The 18261-nt window shown below is 35.0% G+C and overlaps 1 protein-coding gene across 16 annotated transcripts in view; it reads left to right on the plus strand.

Annotated features, from left to right (window-relative positions):
• The window catches only part of map7b (microtubule-associated protein 7b), a 71513-nt gene that overhangs the window by 15196 nt on the left and 38056 nt on the right, over positions 1–18261 (plus strand). For 2 of the 16 annotated variants that reach the window (XM_088625246.1, XM_088625247.1), the window contains exon 1: positions 11012–11379. The exons of the other annotated variants lie outside the window; for them this stretch is intronic. In XM_088625246.1, the coding sequence (XP_088481372.1) occupies positions 11361–11379 (19 nt within the window). In that variant the 5' untranslated portion in view covers positions 11012–11360. Of the gene's footprint in view, positions 1–11011; positions 11380–18261 lie in introns of those variants that run through there. 16 annotated transcript variants of the gene reach the window in all.

Consider the following 18261-nt stretch of genomic DNA (forward strand, 5'->3'; position numbering starts at 1 on the left):
ACACACAACCTGGAGCAAATGTAGAGATTCTGCACAGAGATGTACTCATATATTCCTCATAAGTAATTTAAAACCATCCCCTCTGTAAGAATGAAAACAAGGGGTTTAGAAAATACCGATTGCTGGGATATGAACAGATTTAAAAGATTTAAAATGCATTTCTCTTTGTATTAATAGACGCTTTATATCTACATGCAGCATGGAAGCCATACAATTCTTCAGTTTTTGTTAAAAAATGCGGTATGTGCACCTGGAGTTTCATGCTAAATTATTTTACAGTTCAAGAGAATAAATACATTTATCTATTGTATATGAAATTCTCCAATATATTTTAAATTCTTGAAATATTGAGAATGCATATTAAAACAAAATATTGTACTACTAATTAACTCATTCATTTGTTTGTTACAGTAGAAGTATGATATACAGTATTTTAGGATATTTATAAGATATGTCTACTTAGATAGGACGAACGGTGTTTTAATTCTATAGTCAATATACTGTAGAATCGGTGACAATATCTAAAGTGTTTTAATAATGTGGTTAATGCATATTTTTTGTGCTTGAGGATTATCACGACTTGTTCACCATGGCCTGTAAAATCAGTTTTATAATACCTTTTCACTGGTGTGTTTAGTCTGCCTGACCTGTTGAATGGTCTTGTATTCCTTTTAAAAAAATCCCACAGAAGCTTAATTCTGGAATGTTGGCTGTAATCGTGAAGGTATCATTTTCTCTGCTGTTATCTTACAATTTGATCTGCCTTTCCCAAATTTTGATGGGTATTGATTAATGCTGGGATTTTCATCATTAATTTGCTGAAACATCTAGACAAGCAACAAGCTTAACCCTGACAAAAGCCTTGGAATAGAATGATAGCCACACATTGAAAAAAAATATAATAAGTTAGTTTAGTATGAAAGTGTGACATATCGGGGCCATGACTCTGCTAATCTCCCTATAAATGCTTCACCATATGCAGTGCACGTCTGCAACTGATGCATTGAACAGTTTGTTTAGATGTGTACAGTAAGACAGGGAGTGACAATGACCCTGCATTTTTCTCTTTGTTCTGATGATTCATGGGTCTCCTGGCAACAACAGAGGAATTCACAAAGAATGAGCACTGCCTAGTACAGTATTTTATAGTTATGAAGCATATTAAAATTAGTTTTACACCTGCTTTTCTATTTGCTTTAATCATGTGGGTTTTTTATTATGCCTTGGCATTCTTCCACCATTGGATGCAAACAGAATTCAAATGAGAACAGTAGTCCAAGCTGCAGTTAAATATTTATGACCGTTTCCTTATACAGGGCAGTAGTGTTACTGCCTTGTTGACTGACCATAGAAGTTAAGCAAGGATAAGTCTTATCAGTACTGAACGATAACCAAGTTGCTTTTGTAGGTGGCACCAACGGACCAGTAGGTGGTGCTGCTCTCTCTTGACCAGAGAGAACAAACAAACCCAGTATGGGGGCCGAAGACACTTTGCTGTTAAATATGACATTTTAAAGATGAAACATTAAATTGAGGCCCTGAATATTTGGCCATTAAACAGCTATTGGTACTTTTTGAAAGACGAGGATTGGTAATCCAATTGTCTGTACTAAATTCACCTTTAATTTGTTTGATGATAATTTCTCACTCCTTCCTTTCCTATGGAAACAAATGGGTTGTGTGTAATGTACTCTTTCAGTCAAGCATATTTTTGTAATCCTTTGCAAATTTGTCTGAATATTTCTAATATTATTTTACTTCAGAATCACCTTAACCTGTTTAAAATACCCTCTTTCTTCTATGGAAGTCACTTATGTAATGGGGGAAGATATAAATAATGGTTTGACAGATAAACAACACAACTTCCAATTCATCATTGTCATTAAGAATTTTAAATAACAAGTAACAATAACTTATAAAGGAACAAGTAATAGGTTTATTCCATGCTAAATATTGATTTTTTTAGCATGGAATAAACTATTACTTGTTCTTTGCAGCCTAAGCATGCTGACACAGCTACACACCTGAACTACAGTAACTTTTAAATACACTCGATAAGAAGCATATTAGTAGGGGACAAGTAATGTTTTTACAGTATTAAATACATGAATAAGTAAATAAATAAAGTATTGCAGTATTTTAAGACTTTTTTAAATTTATATAACAAATTATTTTTGCTGTGGTGAAATAAAGCTCATGTTGACTTTGTTTCCTAGTTTATTGCTGCCTTTTCTAGAATTTTGAACAAATAATATTATATTACAATCAGCTGTTAACAACCAACTGTTATTGTTTTATGGAGAGTTTTTGTAGACTATAGAAACATTTTGGTTGCTGCATAATTGCTGCTAGAATCCAACTAGATAAGAAAATATTCCTCATGAGTCAGCAGAAATGTAATTCATTGAGCTTGCATTTCTGTGGTTCAGCAAAATGATTTTAACCCATAAATCAAACTACTGTATGTGCATCTGCAGCCATTCATGGTAACAGTGGCATATACTGTAGTTTTAATAATGCTCGTAATAACAGAATGTAAACAAAAATAATGAAAGAAAAACTTTATAAGTTAATACTCTAAACAGAAATTTACTTTGGATTTTGCAAACAAAATCTAAATTTTTTGTAGTATCCAAATAATATCTAAAACAAATAAAGACTATAGCAACTACCTGAGAGGAAGACAGAAAGTAGCTAACACAACCTGCTTTCACTTTAAAAATGGATTCTTTAACTCCCACAAACCGTTTTTACTTTCTTCATTTGCTGGAAATGTACAACCACTGACGTTACACATTCAAAAAATAGTTGATCAGTTCTGTTGGAGAATGGTAACTTATCTCAAAAATGTGGATTTAGAACTTGTATTTCCTCCCATAGTCCAAGACGTAGTGGTAATTTTTTTTAGTTTTTTCTGTAATACAAAATTGACCCTGGTGAGAGTGTGTGCCCAGGTTCCGACATCCCTTGTGACCCTGTATTAGATAAAGCTGTTTAGCAAATGGATGTGTGGTTGTAATATATTACAATGAGCAATGTTTCATGGATACATTATTAAGATGACAGGTTATAGCAAACATGATAAGAATTTTGAGTGGATGCCTTTTTTTCTGTCAAAGATTTATTGACATTTTGAAACGGGTCAACCTCTTGAATATGGACCTCTGCTGTTTGGTGTCAAGGCTTTAGTGGACAAAAAGAAAGTATGGTGAACATAATGATGTTCGCCAAAACCTGGAAAATTCCCCTCAGTGCCAAAAAGGTGGTTAAGATATCTGTGGGAAGCATTGACACCATTGACCAAAGATTGCTGGACACAGGGACAGAAATTGTCTAAGGCCGCAGCTATTTTGGTAGTGGTTGAGGTATGCTGGATATAAATGAGGCTGTGTGCACATTGCATCTATGAATATACAGTGTTTTCAGCACTTTCCTCTGAAACTACCACATTACAGCAGAAAACAACTTGAACTTTTAGAAATTACTGAAGATTTTCCTTTAAATCACTGTTAGAAATAAAGGAAATAGGTCCTTTTGTGAAACCTGAACTCTTTGTCTGCTGTGATTCTTTTAAGATTCCTTTATTAATAATCCAGATTTTAACAGAGCATCACACATCTGCAAGGAGCGTAGTCTAGTGAAAAACAACCACTCCTCATACTAATCATTATCAAATAGAACCAAGATAGAGAAAAGTTTAATTTAGCTGAGTGAACAGCAAATTCCAGTATAAGAGAATGAGGTTAAGAGAAAGAGGAAATGCCATAAGATTTAGAGAAAAAGAAAAAGAAAAAGCTTCATCTCTAGCCTTTTTAATTCATGATTTCTATTGTGTAAAGGGGTGAACAGTGTGGTATCCAACCCCATGTATACAGGCCATGGCAAGGTCCACAAAACATCCACAAATGAAAGGGACCATTGACACTAGGGAAGAGTACAGGAAGAGCCAGTGCAGAGCTTCTTCTTAGCTGTTGTAATACGTGCTCTTGAAAACTTGTAGATAACTGGTGAGGTTTCTCTCAAGTAATTTAAAGAAAACCAGATTTACCCCAAAATAAGTGATCCTCTGGAAATTCCTACACCTGATGGAAGAAGGTTCCCATTAAGCCAGTTGCATTAAAAATTAAACACATCTTATTACTACATTTGAAGTGGATCATCATTGAACTGGATTTTAAGAGGCTCGATTGAGATTTTCAAACAAATATACTACTAGTCAAATACTACTATATACTATATATAGTAGTATATAGTATACTACTATAAAATCATTGAAAATATGGTATGAGTGAGGTTTAGATAAATTATGCAATTTAATGGAAAACTCTTTAAAATTCCCTTACAGTTCTACAGTTTGTATGGAGTAAATGAAAACATTTTCAGAATCAGGTTTGTCCCTAATGAGCAAGTCACTGTCTCCGAGTATTAATAGTAAAGTTTTGTCATGTGAAAATGTTGTCTTTAGGTCATCCCATCTGTTAAAAACTCTGAGGTTTGTTCTAATTTGTTTATACATGTTTGTCTATTCTGAATTTAAAGTTCTTGATTATGACAAGGTGATTAAAGTACTACTCTTACGAAAAGCTTTTTTAAGTTGGTCCATTAATTTTTTGTAGTTTTCTAAAACTGTAAAAATGAAAGGGAATATCATTTTTTATCTCGGTTTTCATTTCTAAGTGTGTGAGGTGGTAAGCTTCTGCTTTTCCTTTATTTTTAATGTAAACAATGAAAATAATGTAAATAATGTAAATCTTTTATATGTCGGCTCTGAAAACACATTTTATGCTGATTGTTTTTTTGCTATGTGTCATCTTTAGATGGACTTTTATTGGTCCTTGAATCAGTCCAGGATTCAGGTCAAGAATATCAATGCCATTTGATCTAAGACTTGCATCTGAAGCTCATGTTCACAATAATGTGAACTTTTTTCATCATCATAGTACTGCTTCTATCAGTTTAAAGTAGAACGTTCTATCCGTTCACCTCTCCCCTAATCTGGTACAGAAAAGCTAATGCATACCTTAGTCTTAGTCATGCTTTCCAGCCATATTTGCAAGCTAGAACGTGTTCAGAACGTGCTTGATCAGACCTAAAATAGAAGTAATTGCATAAACATGTATCTTCTTGCATGAGCATGTACCTCTTTGAGCTTCCTTTCACTGACTCCCTGTGGAGTTCAGGATAAAATTCAGAATAATACTGCTTACCTTTAAGGGTCTGAACTGTCTGGCTTCTGACTATCAGTGAACCATTAATTGTCCATCAATTCTATGAATTGCAAATTATATGTGCTTTTTTGATGCCTGCTGAAAGAATTCCTCTCCTAGATCCAAGTCTCAACTTTGGGAGACTATGCTTTCTGTAATACTGTTCCAAAACATTGGAAAAATCTCCCGGCTAATATCAGTTCTCGCCTACAAGTCATCACTTTCTAAACCTGACTTAAAACTCATTTTTATACTCTAGATTTTAATTTACTCTATGAGTTTGTATATACCAAATTGTTTTACTGAAATGATGCATCATAAAAGGTGCTATATAATATAAATATTGTCTATGTGTGTTAACTAGAACAGGTGTGACTGAGGCAAGGGGAGAGGAGTGTGGTAACGAATTGTGTTATCAGCACAGCTTATGAGTGCAGATTCTGTGAAGATTAATGACTTTCATTCCTCTTTGGATTGATTGTATTTACACTGAACAAAAGCAATTCTGCTGAGGCTGGGGAAATCAACATCTCAGAAAGCTGGTTTGTTAAGATTTTTAAATGAATACAGTTATAATTAGAAAACTGAAAACAGTTGTATATTCCACACAAGTCCCCCATCCCTAATAGGGTGAGTAAATCACAAGCAAACGAAAGGGAAATAATAATGATATCTACCAGGTTTGGAGTTAATTGGTCAAACTGTTTTGAAGAAGAGTAGATAGAATTACGGCGTATACAGTGCCTTGCAGATGTATTCAGGTCCTTAAAGTCTTTTCTAATTTTGTCCAGGAAATTGGTTTGGGAGGACACTGTGAGGCTAGCACCAACTTTGTAGAAATTACAGAGCTCAATGGCTGACATGGGTCTAACCTGACCATTATGCCAGAGTGCCAAAAAGGAAGCCGTTGCTGCACAAAACATCTCAAACTCTTCAATAAACCATTTAAGTGATACTGTAATATTTGTTTTGCAGAGCAAGATAAAATTTTGGAACATTCTGATTTTGTTGCGTCTATTGCGTCTTTTTGTTGCGTCTATTGCGAAGATCACGGTACACCTCACCTCAGCACATCACATCACATCATTGCTACTGTCAAGCACTAACGTTTCAATTCTGTTGTTGCATCAGTTCATACGAAGACAACTCTTAAAGGATTTATTAATATGTAGGTCAGTGCACCATCTTCACTGACACAGGATCACAATTTTGATCAGATTTCGTATTTTAAATTAATAGACTCTCTCTCCCCCAATGTACTGGTCTGGTATGTTTTTGCATAGTTGCCCAGTTATTAATATAAGAAGTTTTTAAATTGGGGAAAAAATCTTCCCTTAAATGAAGAGGACATCTTTTGGCTCCAGCTTATTGTTTGCAACATTTGAACAAGTCACATATAGTACATACTGTAAGAGGTTCAATGCAATGGATTCTTAGTCCTACTCCAGTCTTAAACATAAGAATAGTTATGAATGATTAAGCCTTTCAGCCCCTCAGGTTCATGTTGTTTGGTTTTTTGGTAGCTAATTGATCCATGGATGTCATCCAGACATTTTTGAAAAAAGCATGAACCTCAACAATTTGGTTTGGCATTTTGTTCCATGCTCCCACAATCCTTTCTAGAAAGAGCCTCCTTTTCTCAGATTTAAATCAAATTCACCAAAGTTTCCGTGTTTGCACTCTGGTTTGTAATGTACTGTTATGAAGTCCAAAGGTTTGATTTTGAATGCTTGAATCAGGTCCCCTCGTAGATCTTTTAAAATGATGACTATGGTCCTGAAGCATTTTCCGTAGTGCAGCAGACCAACAGATGTCTGAAGAGGCTGAACTGGCTCTGGTATATGTTTACCCAGTTCCTCCGTCCCAACATGGAGCAGAGCATCAGATTGATTTCTGCATTTCTTTTTTTCATCTTTCATTTAATGATTTGATCAATAGGTTGCATGCTCATAAATGTGCATTTATGCATGTAAATTGAAATCTAAATACATAAATATTCCACTTTGGTATTTTTATGTTTGAGGCTGATTTGGTGTTTTATGTTGTATTTTAAGTATCTGTGCATTGCCATTTATAAACATTTGCCACAGAATCCAGCTCTTTGGCATGAATAGCTAATAATTTACAGTATCTGTACTCAGTTTTGAAGATCCCTTTCTTCATTTAGACTATCACTATAAATGCATTGTGATATCCTAAATACATTATTTGAAATCAGGTAAGGTGAATTTGTCAACAACAGTTTTTTATCTATGTTTACAATTTTAGTTGGTTTGTGGTTTATTATTTTATAAATGTGCAACTCACAGTATAGTTCATATGGAATGCAGCACATTTTCTTCTTGGATTTTATGACATGGTAATTACCTGGCTGCTTGTTAAACCTCAATGAACCTGTGTGACTTATACCTTACAGATGTCACTGTGACTTCTACTTAGGGGTTTGTGTCTGGCAGAGTTATGATTTACAAATGAAAGGCTGATATTTATGAGATGGACCTGACAGTGCTGTTTGCAGTGCGCTTGCCCTCCAGGATCATTGTCAGCTGAAGTCTGTCACAGTTTTTGGCTCAGTGGCTGCCCTAATTAGGATGGGTTTGGCAGCATTTCAACCTAGCACATTCTGAATACAAAAACAAAACAAAGTCTGCTTCAAAGAAAGGCTTGGATTTGATTTGTGCAAGTAAAATTCATTTAGAAAACCAGTTATGTGTTGGCATTTTTGATCTACGACCCAAAAGACGCATACAGTATGGTGCTGAGAGGAACTTAGGCCATTTAGAAGACTTGGTAGTTTAGTTGACATGTATATTTAATAATTGCAAATCACAACACAGTATAAACAGAGTAAATTCTGATCTTCAAAATTCTGTCAGTGCAGCAACAAGTCTTACAAGGTTTACATGGATTAATAGTCTACCACCTTTATTGTTTGAATCTAAATATTATAGTTTTCCTATAAAGATATTACTTTACTGAGATTATTAAATGTCTACTGAAGAATACTTGATGAGATTTGAATTCACTTAGTAGTTCATGTAATGATTAATATACAGTCACTCTCTATACTGAGTAAAGCCATATTTGTAAATAGACCTTGGAATAAGTTGCTGTGCTTGGGCCTCTTGTGTATGTTTCATGTTGTGTAGGGGGAAGGAGCCATTCTATTAACTTCTAGGGGAAGGTGGGTGTGGGGATGGACTCCATCATGTGCTCCATCAGTGAGCCATGGTTGAGCCTGAGCCCACTGCAGTTGCACGCACGGTACACACCCTCAGGCTGGCTGAAATGACAATTTACAGCTGGTTTTCCTAACATCCTTACTTTTACTTATTAATTTTGAGGAACTGTATCAGGAGTCATTCCATTGTCTTTAAATTAATAGTGTCTAAAAATGATTTTGATTTGAAACATTTGAAATAGCCCGGTGTCCTGGCCAAATTTCCCCATCGGCTGTTATCAATCATGGCCTCCTAACAATCCCCCTCTGTGAATTGGCTTCTTTACTCTGCTCTCCTCCCCACTGATAGCTGATGTGTGGTGAGCGTTCTGGCGCACTATGGCTGCCGTCGCATCATCCAGGTGGATGCTGCACATTGGTGGTTGAGGGGAGTCCCCATTACCTGTAAAGCGCTTTGAGTGGAGTGTCCAGAAAAAGCGCTATATAAGTGTAAGCAATTATTATTATTATTATTATTATTATTATTATTATTATTATTATTATAAGGCCAATGTAACATATTTGCTGCTCTTCTACGGTTATTAAATCGACGTTTGTTGCTCCTGCTTTTATCTCTTTGCTGTCTTGGAAATGTTTGTATATTTTATCCAATCCACGTAAACCGCATGTTACTTTTTAAAAGCCATGAGTTACCTATGTGAGCATCGTCTCGTGCTGCATTCTTACTGATGCAGGAATTGGCACAGAGGGCCATCAGGACGCCCTGAGGTTGATTTGCTGAAAGCCAGTCAGTACGCTTCAGTGACTGTTAGATTGTATTCTTTAGTGGGTCACAGTGCCTAATTGTGTTGTTGGAAGCTATACATCATTGTAGACACCTTATTATTATTTGGAATAAAATCTGAAAACATTTAAAAATAGGGTCATTCATTCCTTGTATGGTCATTCTTAAAGGAGGTTAAAATGTTGGGACACTAATAAATCCTATTGAAAACCTAACAAAAAGCATAGATCGGTCAAACAGTACTTGGCTTTCTCCTCTCTAAAAGAAATGTGAAAAAAAAACAGATGAGCCATTTTTAAAAGTTGGTTCTGATGTTCCTGCGATGAAACATTGATGTGGTTCGGGTTTGTTTTGCTAGTACTGTAACAGGAGATAGTTACAAGTTTTGCATTGCTGAAAGAACCGCAATGATGCATTTTTCTCAGTTGTAAAACATTTTCTGGAAGGCAGCCTGTGAGTGAAGGATTTGATTTTCAACATTATAATAACTTGAAATTACTTAAGAGAGAAGAATATTCTTTAATGAAGCACAGTACATCTCAAAGCACTAAACAGAAAACCAAACACAGGCACACAATAAAATCGGGTTGTGAGTTCAAAGCATACCAAATTAGGTTTTCGAGAATACTATTTTTGCTAAGTAAGTTGGTAGGTGGTACTTAATAGCACACACCATTTTTAAATAAATTTTCTAGTTTTCCCGTTTACCTGCCAAAGTACACAGAGAACACATATAGAAAAAGCTTAAAATTCTTATGAAGCATAGATCTAGCATTAACATGAGCTGGGTGGTGCTTAATACTGGGTTAGATGGCTCTGTGATGGTTCTGTGCTGTCATTACATTTTCAGTTGTAGGCATAATCCAAAGCATCACAATTTGAAGTATTGCCATAATGTATGACATGTTGAATCCAATTTATATTGTTTTGGAATCTTAACTGTGTTTCAGATCATGTCTAAGCACAATCTGAAATGTCTTTGTTTTCCAGCAGTTAATGGAGTGAGATGGAGTGTGTGAAAAAAGGATTTAACAACTTTCCAAGAATACAAGCAATTTGTTTGGCCCTAGTGAAGCACATTCTGTTTTCTAAACCAAACACGTGCAACTTGTTTTCTGTTAACTCTTTATAAGCTTAAAACGTGAACAGACCCCTGCATTGGCTTAAACATTCAAGTCTCTGTTTTCGGTAAGAAGGAAAGAAGTGGAAATAATCTATGAAAAATGAATCTGAAAAACACATTTCAATGTAAATATTTTAATTAAGAAAACAGAACAGTGGCAAATAATCATTATTTTTAAACTGGTACCTTGTATTGTAAGTGTATTAAGTAATTTAAAGTTGATATAATTATAGTAATTTATAATGTGAGTATTACATGCTTCTGAGGTATGACTGGAGTTCAAGTTGCAAAGTAAATTGGAACATGCTTGCATTGAAAAAAGAACACTGAACAGTTCAAGTAATTGGCCCTGGAACCTTTTGTCCAGTGTCTGAAGAAATGTATAAACAAAACTTAGTTTCTTATTTTACTTATGTAAATTTAATAAAATGCATAGATTGGAAAATTGTATAAAATAATTAACAAAAATGTAATTGTTGCCTAAATAGTTAAATATATAGCAAGGAAGGCAACAATAACAAAAGCCAAAGGCTATTGTGTCCTTTTGCTCTTTGAGTTACAGGATAGATGACAGACTGAAGCCCCTCTATTGTCTGTCTTTGTAATGGAAATAGAGCAGTGTGGCAGACGGCTGCTGGCACTGCTGACCAGTTACTCTTGGCTTAGCTGTAGCTAAGCTGCTCAAACCACTAACACAGTATGTCACGCCGAAGTACCATTGGAAGTTCCTTTCTAATCGCTTGATGAAAATTTCATTTTACGAATCTGATCACACAGAGTGACTGCGATAGTTGCGCCAAAAGGTCCACTGGAATTTCATTGGCTTTTTTTCAAGCAGAGAGAGAGGAAAGTACAGATTGAAACAATTTGCCATTTTCCATATCCTTGTCTTTTTTTTACATAGCTCTCCTATAGCTTTGTTGTTTTCTTTTCACTCTGTAAACTGCGTTGCTGGAAATTTCTATTTTAAATTTTGGAATGTAGGCTGTCACTGAGTGCCGCTTGCCGTTATATGAAGCGACGTAGGAGCATTAAAAGGGCATTAATTCTTGTCAAAGACTGCAAATGATGACCGAGAAACCAGGTGAGGGCTTTTTTTCACTTACAAACTGCTTTCGTTTGGTTTTGCCTTAAATCTAGAAGATGGTTTAAGTATCAAAAGTTGCTAAATGTGTATTTTGAATCTCTGTTTTTGTTTGAACATTGCACATTTTGTGGTAGCTTCTCTTATGATTGTTTTGCCTGTTGAACTGATGTTAAAATATTAGAATAAAGCAAGCCTTTAAGTTGGGAGGAGAGGGGGTGAAAAAAATGGAGAAAGGCTTGTCATGTCAGGGATTATCTCTGCATTATTAAGCAGGCTAGATGGTCATGTGCATAAATTTAAGGGGCCTCTTCATGACAAACGTGAACAGATCTAGATAGCTGGGCTTTGCTCACTGCGCACAGAGCAATAGTTAGGGAAGAGAAAATTAAAATGCACTAAATAGCAGCTTTTGTGTGATATAAAGAAAAATAAGTGGAAAAATCCTAAATATATGGCTACTTGGTTGCCTACAGTACATGTGGATTTAAATTTAATCAGATTATACCTGATTCTGTTGTGTGTTACATATTGTATAGTCCTAGATTCCCAGTCTTTTGTTTTCTGGATTTATGTAAAGTATTTTGCCAATATCAGAGGGGGAAAAAAAACATAAGATTAAAGATGTCTGCTTGGCTAAAATGATTGCATGTGACCATATAAATTAACAGTATTAACAAGAATCTGTGGGTTTTCATGTTCTAAACTATCTTATAAAGTTTTGAAAGTCTGTTTACCTCAATCTTTTTTTTTTCTTTGAGGATTTAATATATTTGAATTGCTTTTTGACCCTTTCAAGCATTCAGAAGGGACTTGCATAATAAAAGCTGCAATTCCCATTAACATATCTATGCATTAATGCGAATTATAGGTGACTCGTCCTTTGACATTTGGATTCATGCTGAAAATGGTAGCAGAAACACAATATAATGTCTGTTATAAATGGATTCTTCATTTTCCATTCCTGTCTGGGCGATAGTGGCTGAAACCCTCTTATTTTAATCTATTACTCAAGATAAGATAAAGTTAAGATAAAAAAAACCTTTCATTGTATGCTTCTTAGATCTTGTTCCGATAGTAAAATGCATTGAAGAAAATGTAGGCTTTTGTACATACACTTTTGCACATTTAGTCTTATTTCCTTTAACAGAAACTGAAGATAATGATATAGCTGAAACTGAGATACATACTGTGTCACACTGACAAATGCAGCGGATGTTCTCTTAAATCCGCCTTAACCTACTTTTTCAAAAATAGCTGCATGCAGGTTTCGGCCTAGGTTAAGGTTGGTGCACCAGCTGTATAGCAATCTGTAAACTGTAGCATAGGTTTTCAACAAGGTCTTTTAATATTCTGGGTAATAAATTTACCTTATACTATTGACATAATCATTGGAGTGTTTACAAAACCAAATCTGCTTTGGAAAGATCTACAGTATAGACCTAAAAAGGTTTTTGTTTATAAGAATCAGCAATGAATTAATTTTACTTTTTATACTCTTGAAAAAGTGCATAAAAATGACTCTTCCTCCATCCCTTTTAATTTTTTTAATAAAAGGTAGATTAGCATTAGGATGGTTTTATACATAATTTAAGCACAAATTACTGTCAGACTTGTAACTTGTAGCAACTGTCCTTCAGAGTAAATCAAAAAGGAAACAAGGCCATACATCAGGGTATTGATCTTTTTCACTGGTCTCATTTTCTCTGTCTTTCCAATATGTACCCTATTACCATAATTTCAATTCAGTTTGAATGTTTTTATAATAGAAGTGCAACTCATTCTTGTTTTAAAACACTGTTAAAAAATGTAATTACTTGTTATTTTCCTTAAAAGAAATCAGTTCCCCACAACATGCAGTCATTAGCAGAGAGGCCTGAAGTGTTTGTAGCAACTGTAGTCCAGACTATACATTATGAGCTGGAGCTGTTCTGATCCAGTTTTATCCCCATACCTTTATTTTTTAAAGATGCTGACCTGCTTTTTCTACATTTATACTGTATTTCAGAGGTGACTGAATAGAATTGTTGCATCTCATTCGTATTGGGAAACGTACGCTTGTTGTGGGATGTGATATTTGTGAAAAACTATTTTTTAATTACAAAGTCCTACATTCACTTTTTTAATTGTGTTAGTAGCTTCTAAAATGAAATCTTCTGTATTTGAATCTCATCAAATTCAATTTGCATTTTCACCTTTTCAAGATAGTAATGCATCTGCATTATATTAAGCACGTGACTAAACCTTATGTATACATACTGTGCATTATTAGGCTATTTCATGTTCTAAGATAGATGTGCTTTTGATAACATAAGAGAGGTTACTAACAAGCACAAAGAAACAAGGGTTTGCTGACAATCAGATTTTGGGGATATTTCTCAGCAGTGACCTATGCACCACATGTAGAGGAAAGCATGGTGGCTTAATAAGTTAAAAGAGGAGTTGCAGTAAATAATTTATTTTGTTGATTAACTAAGGATCATTTCTGCATTCTTTCTCCTGTTTATAAGATGTCAGGTTATTCCAGTTATGCAAACAAAAACTATTTACATTTTTGCAAATCAAACTAGATCTAAAAAATACTGATGCATTCTGCTCTTGTATTGTTTGGTGAATTTTGTCTGCAATGTATTGATTGATTTCTGTCATGTATGGATGCTCTTGAGATTTAAGTATTAATGGCTTCCATTGCTTTCACTAATTGCCTTGTAGAAAACATTTTAAATGATCTTTTCACATGGCTTTAACTGTAAGAATCTTGTCTGCATTGGAACACAGCTATCTGCAAATACTGTACAATCAAAATCTTGTAGAAGACCTGACTTTGTGGTACTGTGAAGTCCTTGTTTCTGGCTTACACTGTCTGCCAAATAGGAATATACAGAGGTTAAGTTATATGCTAGGGATTTAAAAGGACATTTTTTACTTTGGAGCCTTCTTAAGGTGTGTTCATTCATAATTATGAAATTAAAATATTTTAAAATAACCAGTCTAATAGCAATGATACCTTATGAGTAAAGGTTGTAATTAGGGAGACAAGGTAATGGTGTTTAATTTTTAATGTACCTTGATGAAACAATTTACTTTAGGCAGCATTTGGGTTTGGACAGCTGGGGATGATGAAAGGTGAACAGTGCTAAAGACTAAGAGTACCTTTTCTGTCAGACTTTCACGTGTTCTACATTTTACAAGAAGAAGTGCATGAAGACATTTCCTCCGTTTTTTTTCCATCAGTCAACACATCAGTAGTTTGTTTAATTATAAGAACTAAGTCAAGGTACTTATTTACTTGCTGAAAATCATAACAAAACATCATTTTAGCTATTAAGCTTTCTTCAGGTGTGAGATAAAAATGTGAGAAGAAATGTGTATCTGTGGGCCACAAGTTAAAACAAGGTAAAACGTTAAAACGAGTCTCATGGATCCTACATCTACACCTCTGTTCAAGTCCTCCTTACCTGTTCTGATTCTGTTTATCTCAGACCTGATTGATAAATGTCTTGAGACTGGAGCAGTGCCATCTCTGTTTAGACAGCTGCTGCTTAGATTACTCCCTTCTTGAAGAAATCTAAACTTGACCACAACCTTCTCTATGGCTACAGGCCTAACTCCAACCTCCAACCCTTCATTTCAAAGGTTCTCGAGAAGTCAGTATCTACTCAGCTATAATTTCAAAAGAAGTTCCCGCCAACTCAATTCCAGTCAGGTTTCAGACTCTTGCACAGCACTGAGACTGCCCTTATGAGTGTTTCTCATGATCTGCTATTGGCTGCTGACTCTGGGTCTCTGTCTATTTTTGTTCTGTTTGATCTCTCACCCACTGTTGACACTGTGGGTGCTCTCAATATTCTCCTGCAGAGATTGAGGGATGTCAGACTGCTAGGCACAGCTCTGAAATGGCTTTCCTCCTATCTTTCCAACAGGCAGCAGTTTGTCTCTATTGGGGAAAGAAGATCAGAGATATTGCCAGTGACTTGCAGCTTCCCCAAGCGGTCAGTTTTATCCACTGTATCATACTGACCCACCCTGTTCTTCATTTACATGCTCCGTCTCTGTCAGATCATGCAGCATTGGGTCATTAACTTTCCCAGCTATGCTCATGACACACAGTTGTATATAAACATCAAGCCTGATGTGCCCACTGACTGGAAAATTTAAACAGCTGACTGGAGGAGATCAGGATATAGATAAGCCACAGTTTTCTCATGCTTAATAGCACCAAAACAGAGACCATACTAATTAGAGCACCTAATGAGATCCCCAGCACTAGTAACTGCAGTCCCATCATTGGAAATGTCAATGCCTGATCACCCAGGATAGGCTAAACAGTTTTAAATACTCCAGGGCACTTCATACTGTGTGACTTCTCACTAAAGCCAGGTGCTCTGCATTTCCTAATTTCCTATCTTTTTTTTCTTAGTATTTTTTAAGTTCCCTGACTTTCCTTTTAGCTCTTTTATATGAAGTATTGAGATTTTCTATAATGATACATGCTATAAAAACGAAATGTTTTATCTAATATATACAGCATTCCACTTAGTTTTGCTTTGCACATCTTTTTACAGAAACATTTTTATTAAAACTTCATTTTTATTTATAAAAACTGTTCATGCCAAGAAATGAGGAAGTTAGTGTTTTTTTCTACTGTAGTAGGAAAAGGCAATTGATGCACTAGTCTTCCAGTCCAATACTAACTAGGTGGTCACAAATTGAACAGAATACTTCTACCTGAATGAATGAAATTGCTTCATGTACTGGTATAATTCCTGTTCAAGGTTTATTACCTGCTTCCCCAGGATTACCTTAAGCTATAAATTACAGAAAGAATTACTCAATTTGAAATAAATGCTTAGCAGTCCTTAGATATTTATACTCTGTAAACTTAAGCACAATGCGAGTAGACTCATAATGATTTTTCTTCCTTCAAATATTATAATGTTGGGAGTTACAGTAAATGTGTTATAGAGATAACTATTGATGCAGCACAAAACTGTATCTAAACAAATCTATGATACCTTTTTCTTTTTGCTCTGTGAATCTCTAATCAGTTAGACTATAAGAGTGGCATATTTCTAGATACCAGCCAGACTGGTATATACAGTAGGTGCTTGTACCTTTGATACAAATGTGCTCATTTTATACATAGGTTTTATATTTGTTTTCCAATGTACTTCTGAATTTCTGAATTCCCAATTCCTTGTTACATTTTATTATGACTAATATGGTTTTGCCTCTATTGGAATAATACCATAATTACAGTATTTAATGAATCTGTATTTTGAGAAGAGAAATTGTTTTAATTTTGATGGTTCAAGTTTTCTGTTTAATAGTCTATTATAATTCTGCCTAGTCCTATTAAATGTATTTAGTGTAGTTTTTATACTTGAAGCTTGGTGTCTTCTGGGTATTATATGCTCTTGTACAGTATTGTTCCCAAATATTTATTGTGGCATGTTCTGTATATACTATAGTTTAGACTTCCAGTCTGTAGCAGAAGTGGATGATAACAATGCTGAAAATCCAATATGAGCTATGATTCTGATGTGTCCCTAATCCCATTGAGAATTACCAAGCATTTTTTTACTCTTTAACCTACAACCTCTGTGAGAGATTAAAAGGCCTGACTATTTTCAATATTAAGACCTGATACAATAGTGACCTACTGGTGGAAGGTCATTCTGCAATCCATTTAATTGAATCACTTTCAGTCTTCAATTTGAATTAAAATCTTTCTGTTATAATGAACTGAGCACACTAACTAAAGTAATGATTCCAGCTTCTGGAAAAAGAAAAAGAAAATGAAAACTGATAGTTATTTTTATGGATCATGCTGTGGATGAAGGTCATTGTGTCCTTTTTTCTGCTTACTAAAGGTAATCTTATTTGTGGTGGGGGAGAAGCCTTTGTTATTTTTCTGAGCTTTTAGGCCTGACATTAAGCATATAAAAAGGGAAATTTGAAAGGGAAAACAAATTATAATCTATTATCCATGATCTTATGGAGTGCCTCTGTAAAAGCTCGTGTTCAAAGGCAGACTGCTTTTTCATTTTATTTTTCACCTACAGCTGACTTTAGCAGTTCTGGTCCGTCTCTTCGGGTTTCTTTAGCAAAAACCATGTGTCTTTTAAAGTGATGAGTAAAAAAATATGAAACATGATGTATTTTTGAAAACTGTTTCAGTTAACGTTTATCATTTAAGTCCCTATCCACTTGCACAACTGTTAATGTTACTAATGATCCATTGATGGTTGCTGGTTCTGTTTTGTTCTGCGGGACCTCTTTTTCTTTGATTCTCTTGGCCATATAGCCCCACTGAATAAATTAGAGAGGGTTGATGATATGACTGGAACCTCTTTGACTTGGTTTAAATCTTATCTAACTGTGTGTTCAAAGTGGGCATTGATCCTCTTCAATCAGATCCTCCGCAACTGGCTTCTTGCAGGAAGTGATCTGTTAACTTCCTATACATCTGCTCTCCATTTGCACTATTCTGGATTCTGAATTTTGAAAAAAGGATTCTGACCTTCTTTTAGTTTCTAAAATGAACGAGGTGGCAGCAACCTTTCGGGGGGTGCCTGGAGTTAACTCATGCATTTGATTTTATGGATTTGCATGCCATTGATGTTTTTATTTAATGTCTATAACAGACCTGCTTACATTATGATCAATAAAAACTGAATGTGAAAATCTAAAATCTAAAATGAATCAATTAATATGCACATCTTAACTTTGTGTGATCCTTGCTCTTGGTTTCCCACACTGCTCTCTCCAATCTCAGGCCCAAAGCAGAGTTTGAAACTCCCTGTGCATCAAGGCAGATCGAGCAACAAGAAAATTCGCCTTTCACCACTGTAGTCATCACATTATTAAGCTCATAATTCA

The sequence above is a fragment of the Lepisosteus platostomus genome, chromosome 3 (genome assembly GCF_059453375.1).
Source record: "Lepisosteus platostomus isolate fLepPlt1 chromosome 3, fLepPlt1.hap1, whole genome shotgun sequence".
NCBI lineage: Eukaryota > Metazoa > Chordata > Actinopteri > Semionotiformes > Lepisosteidae > Lepisosteus > Lepisosteus platostomus.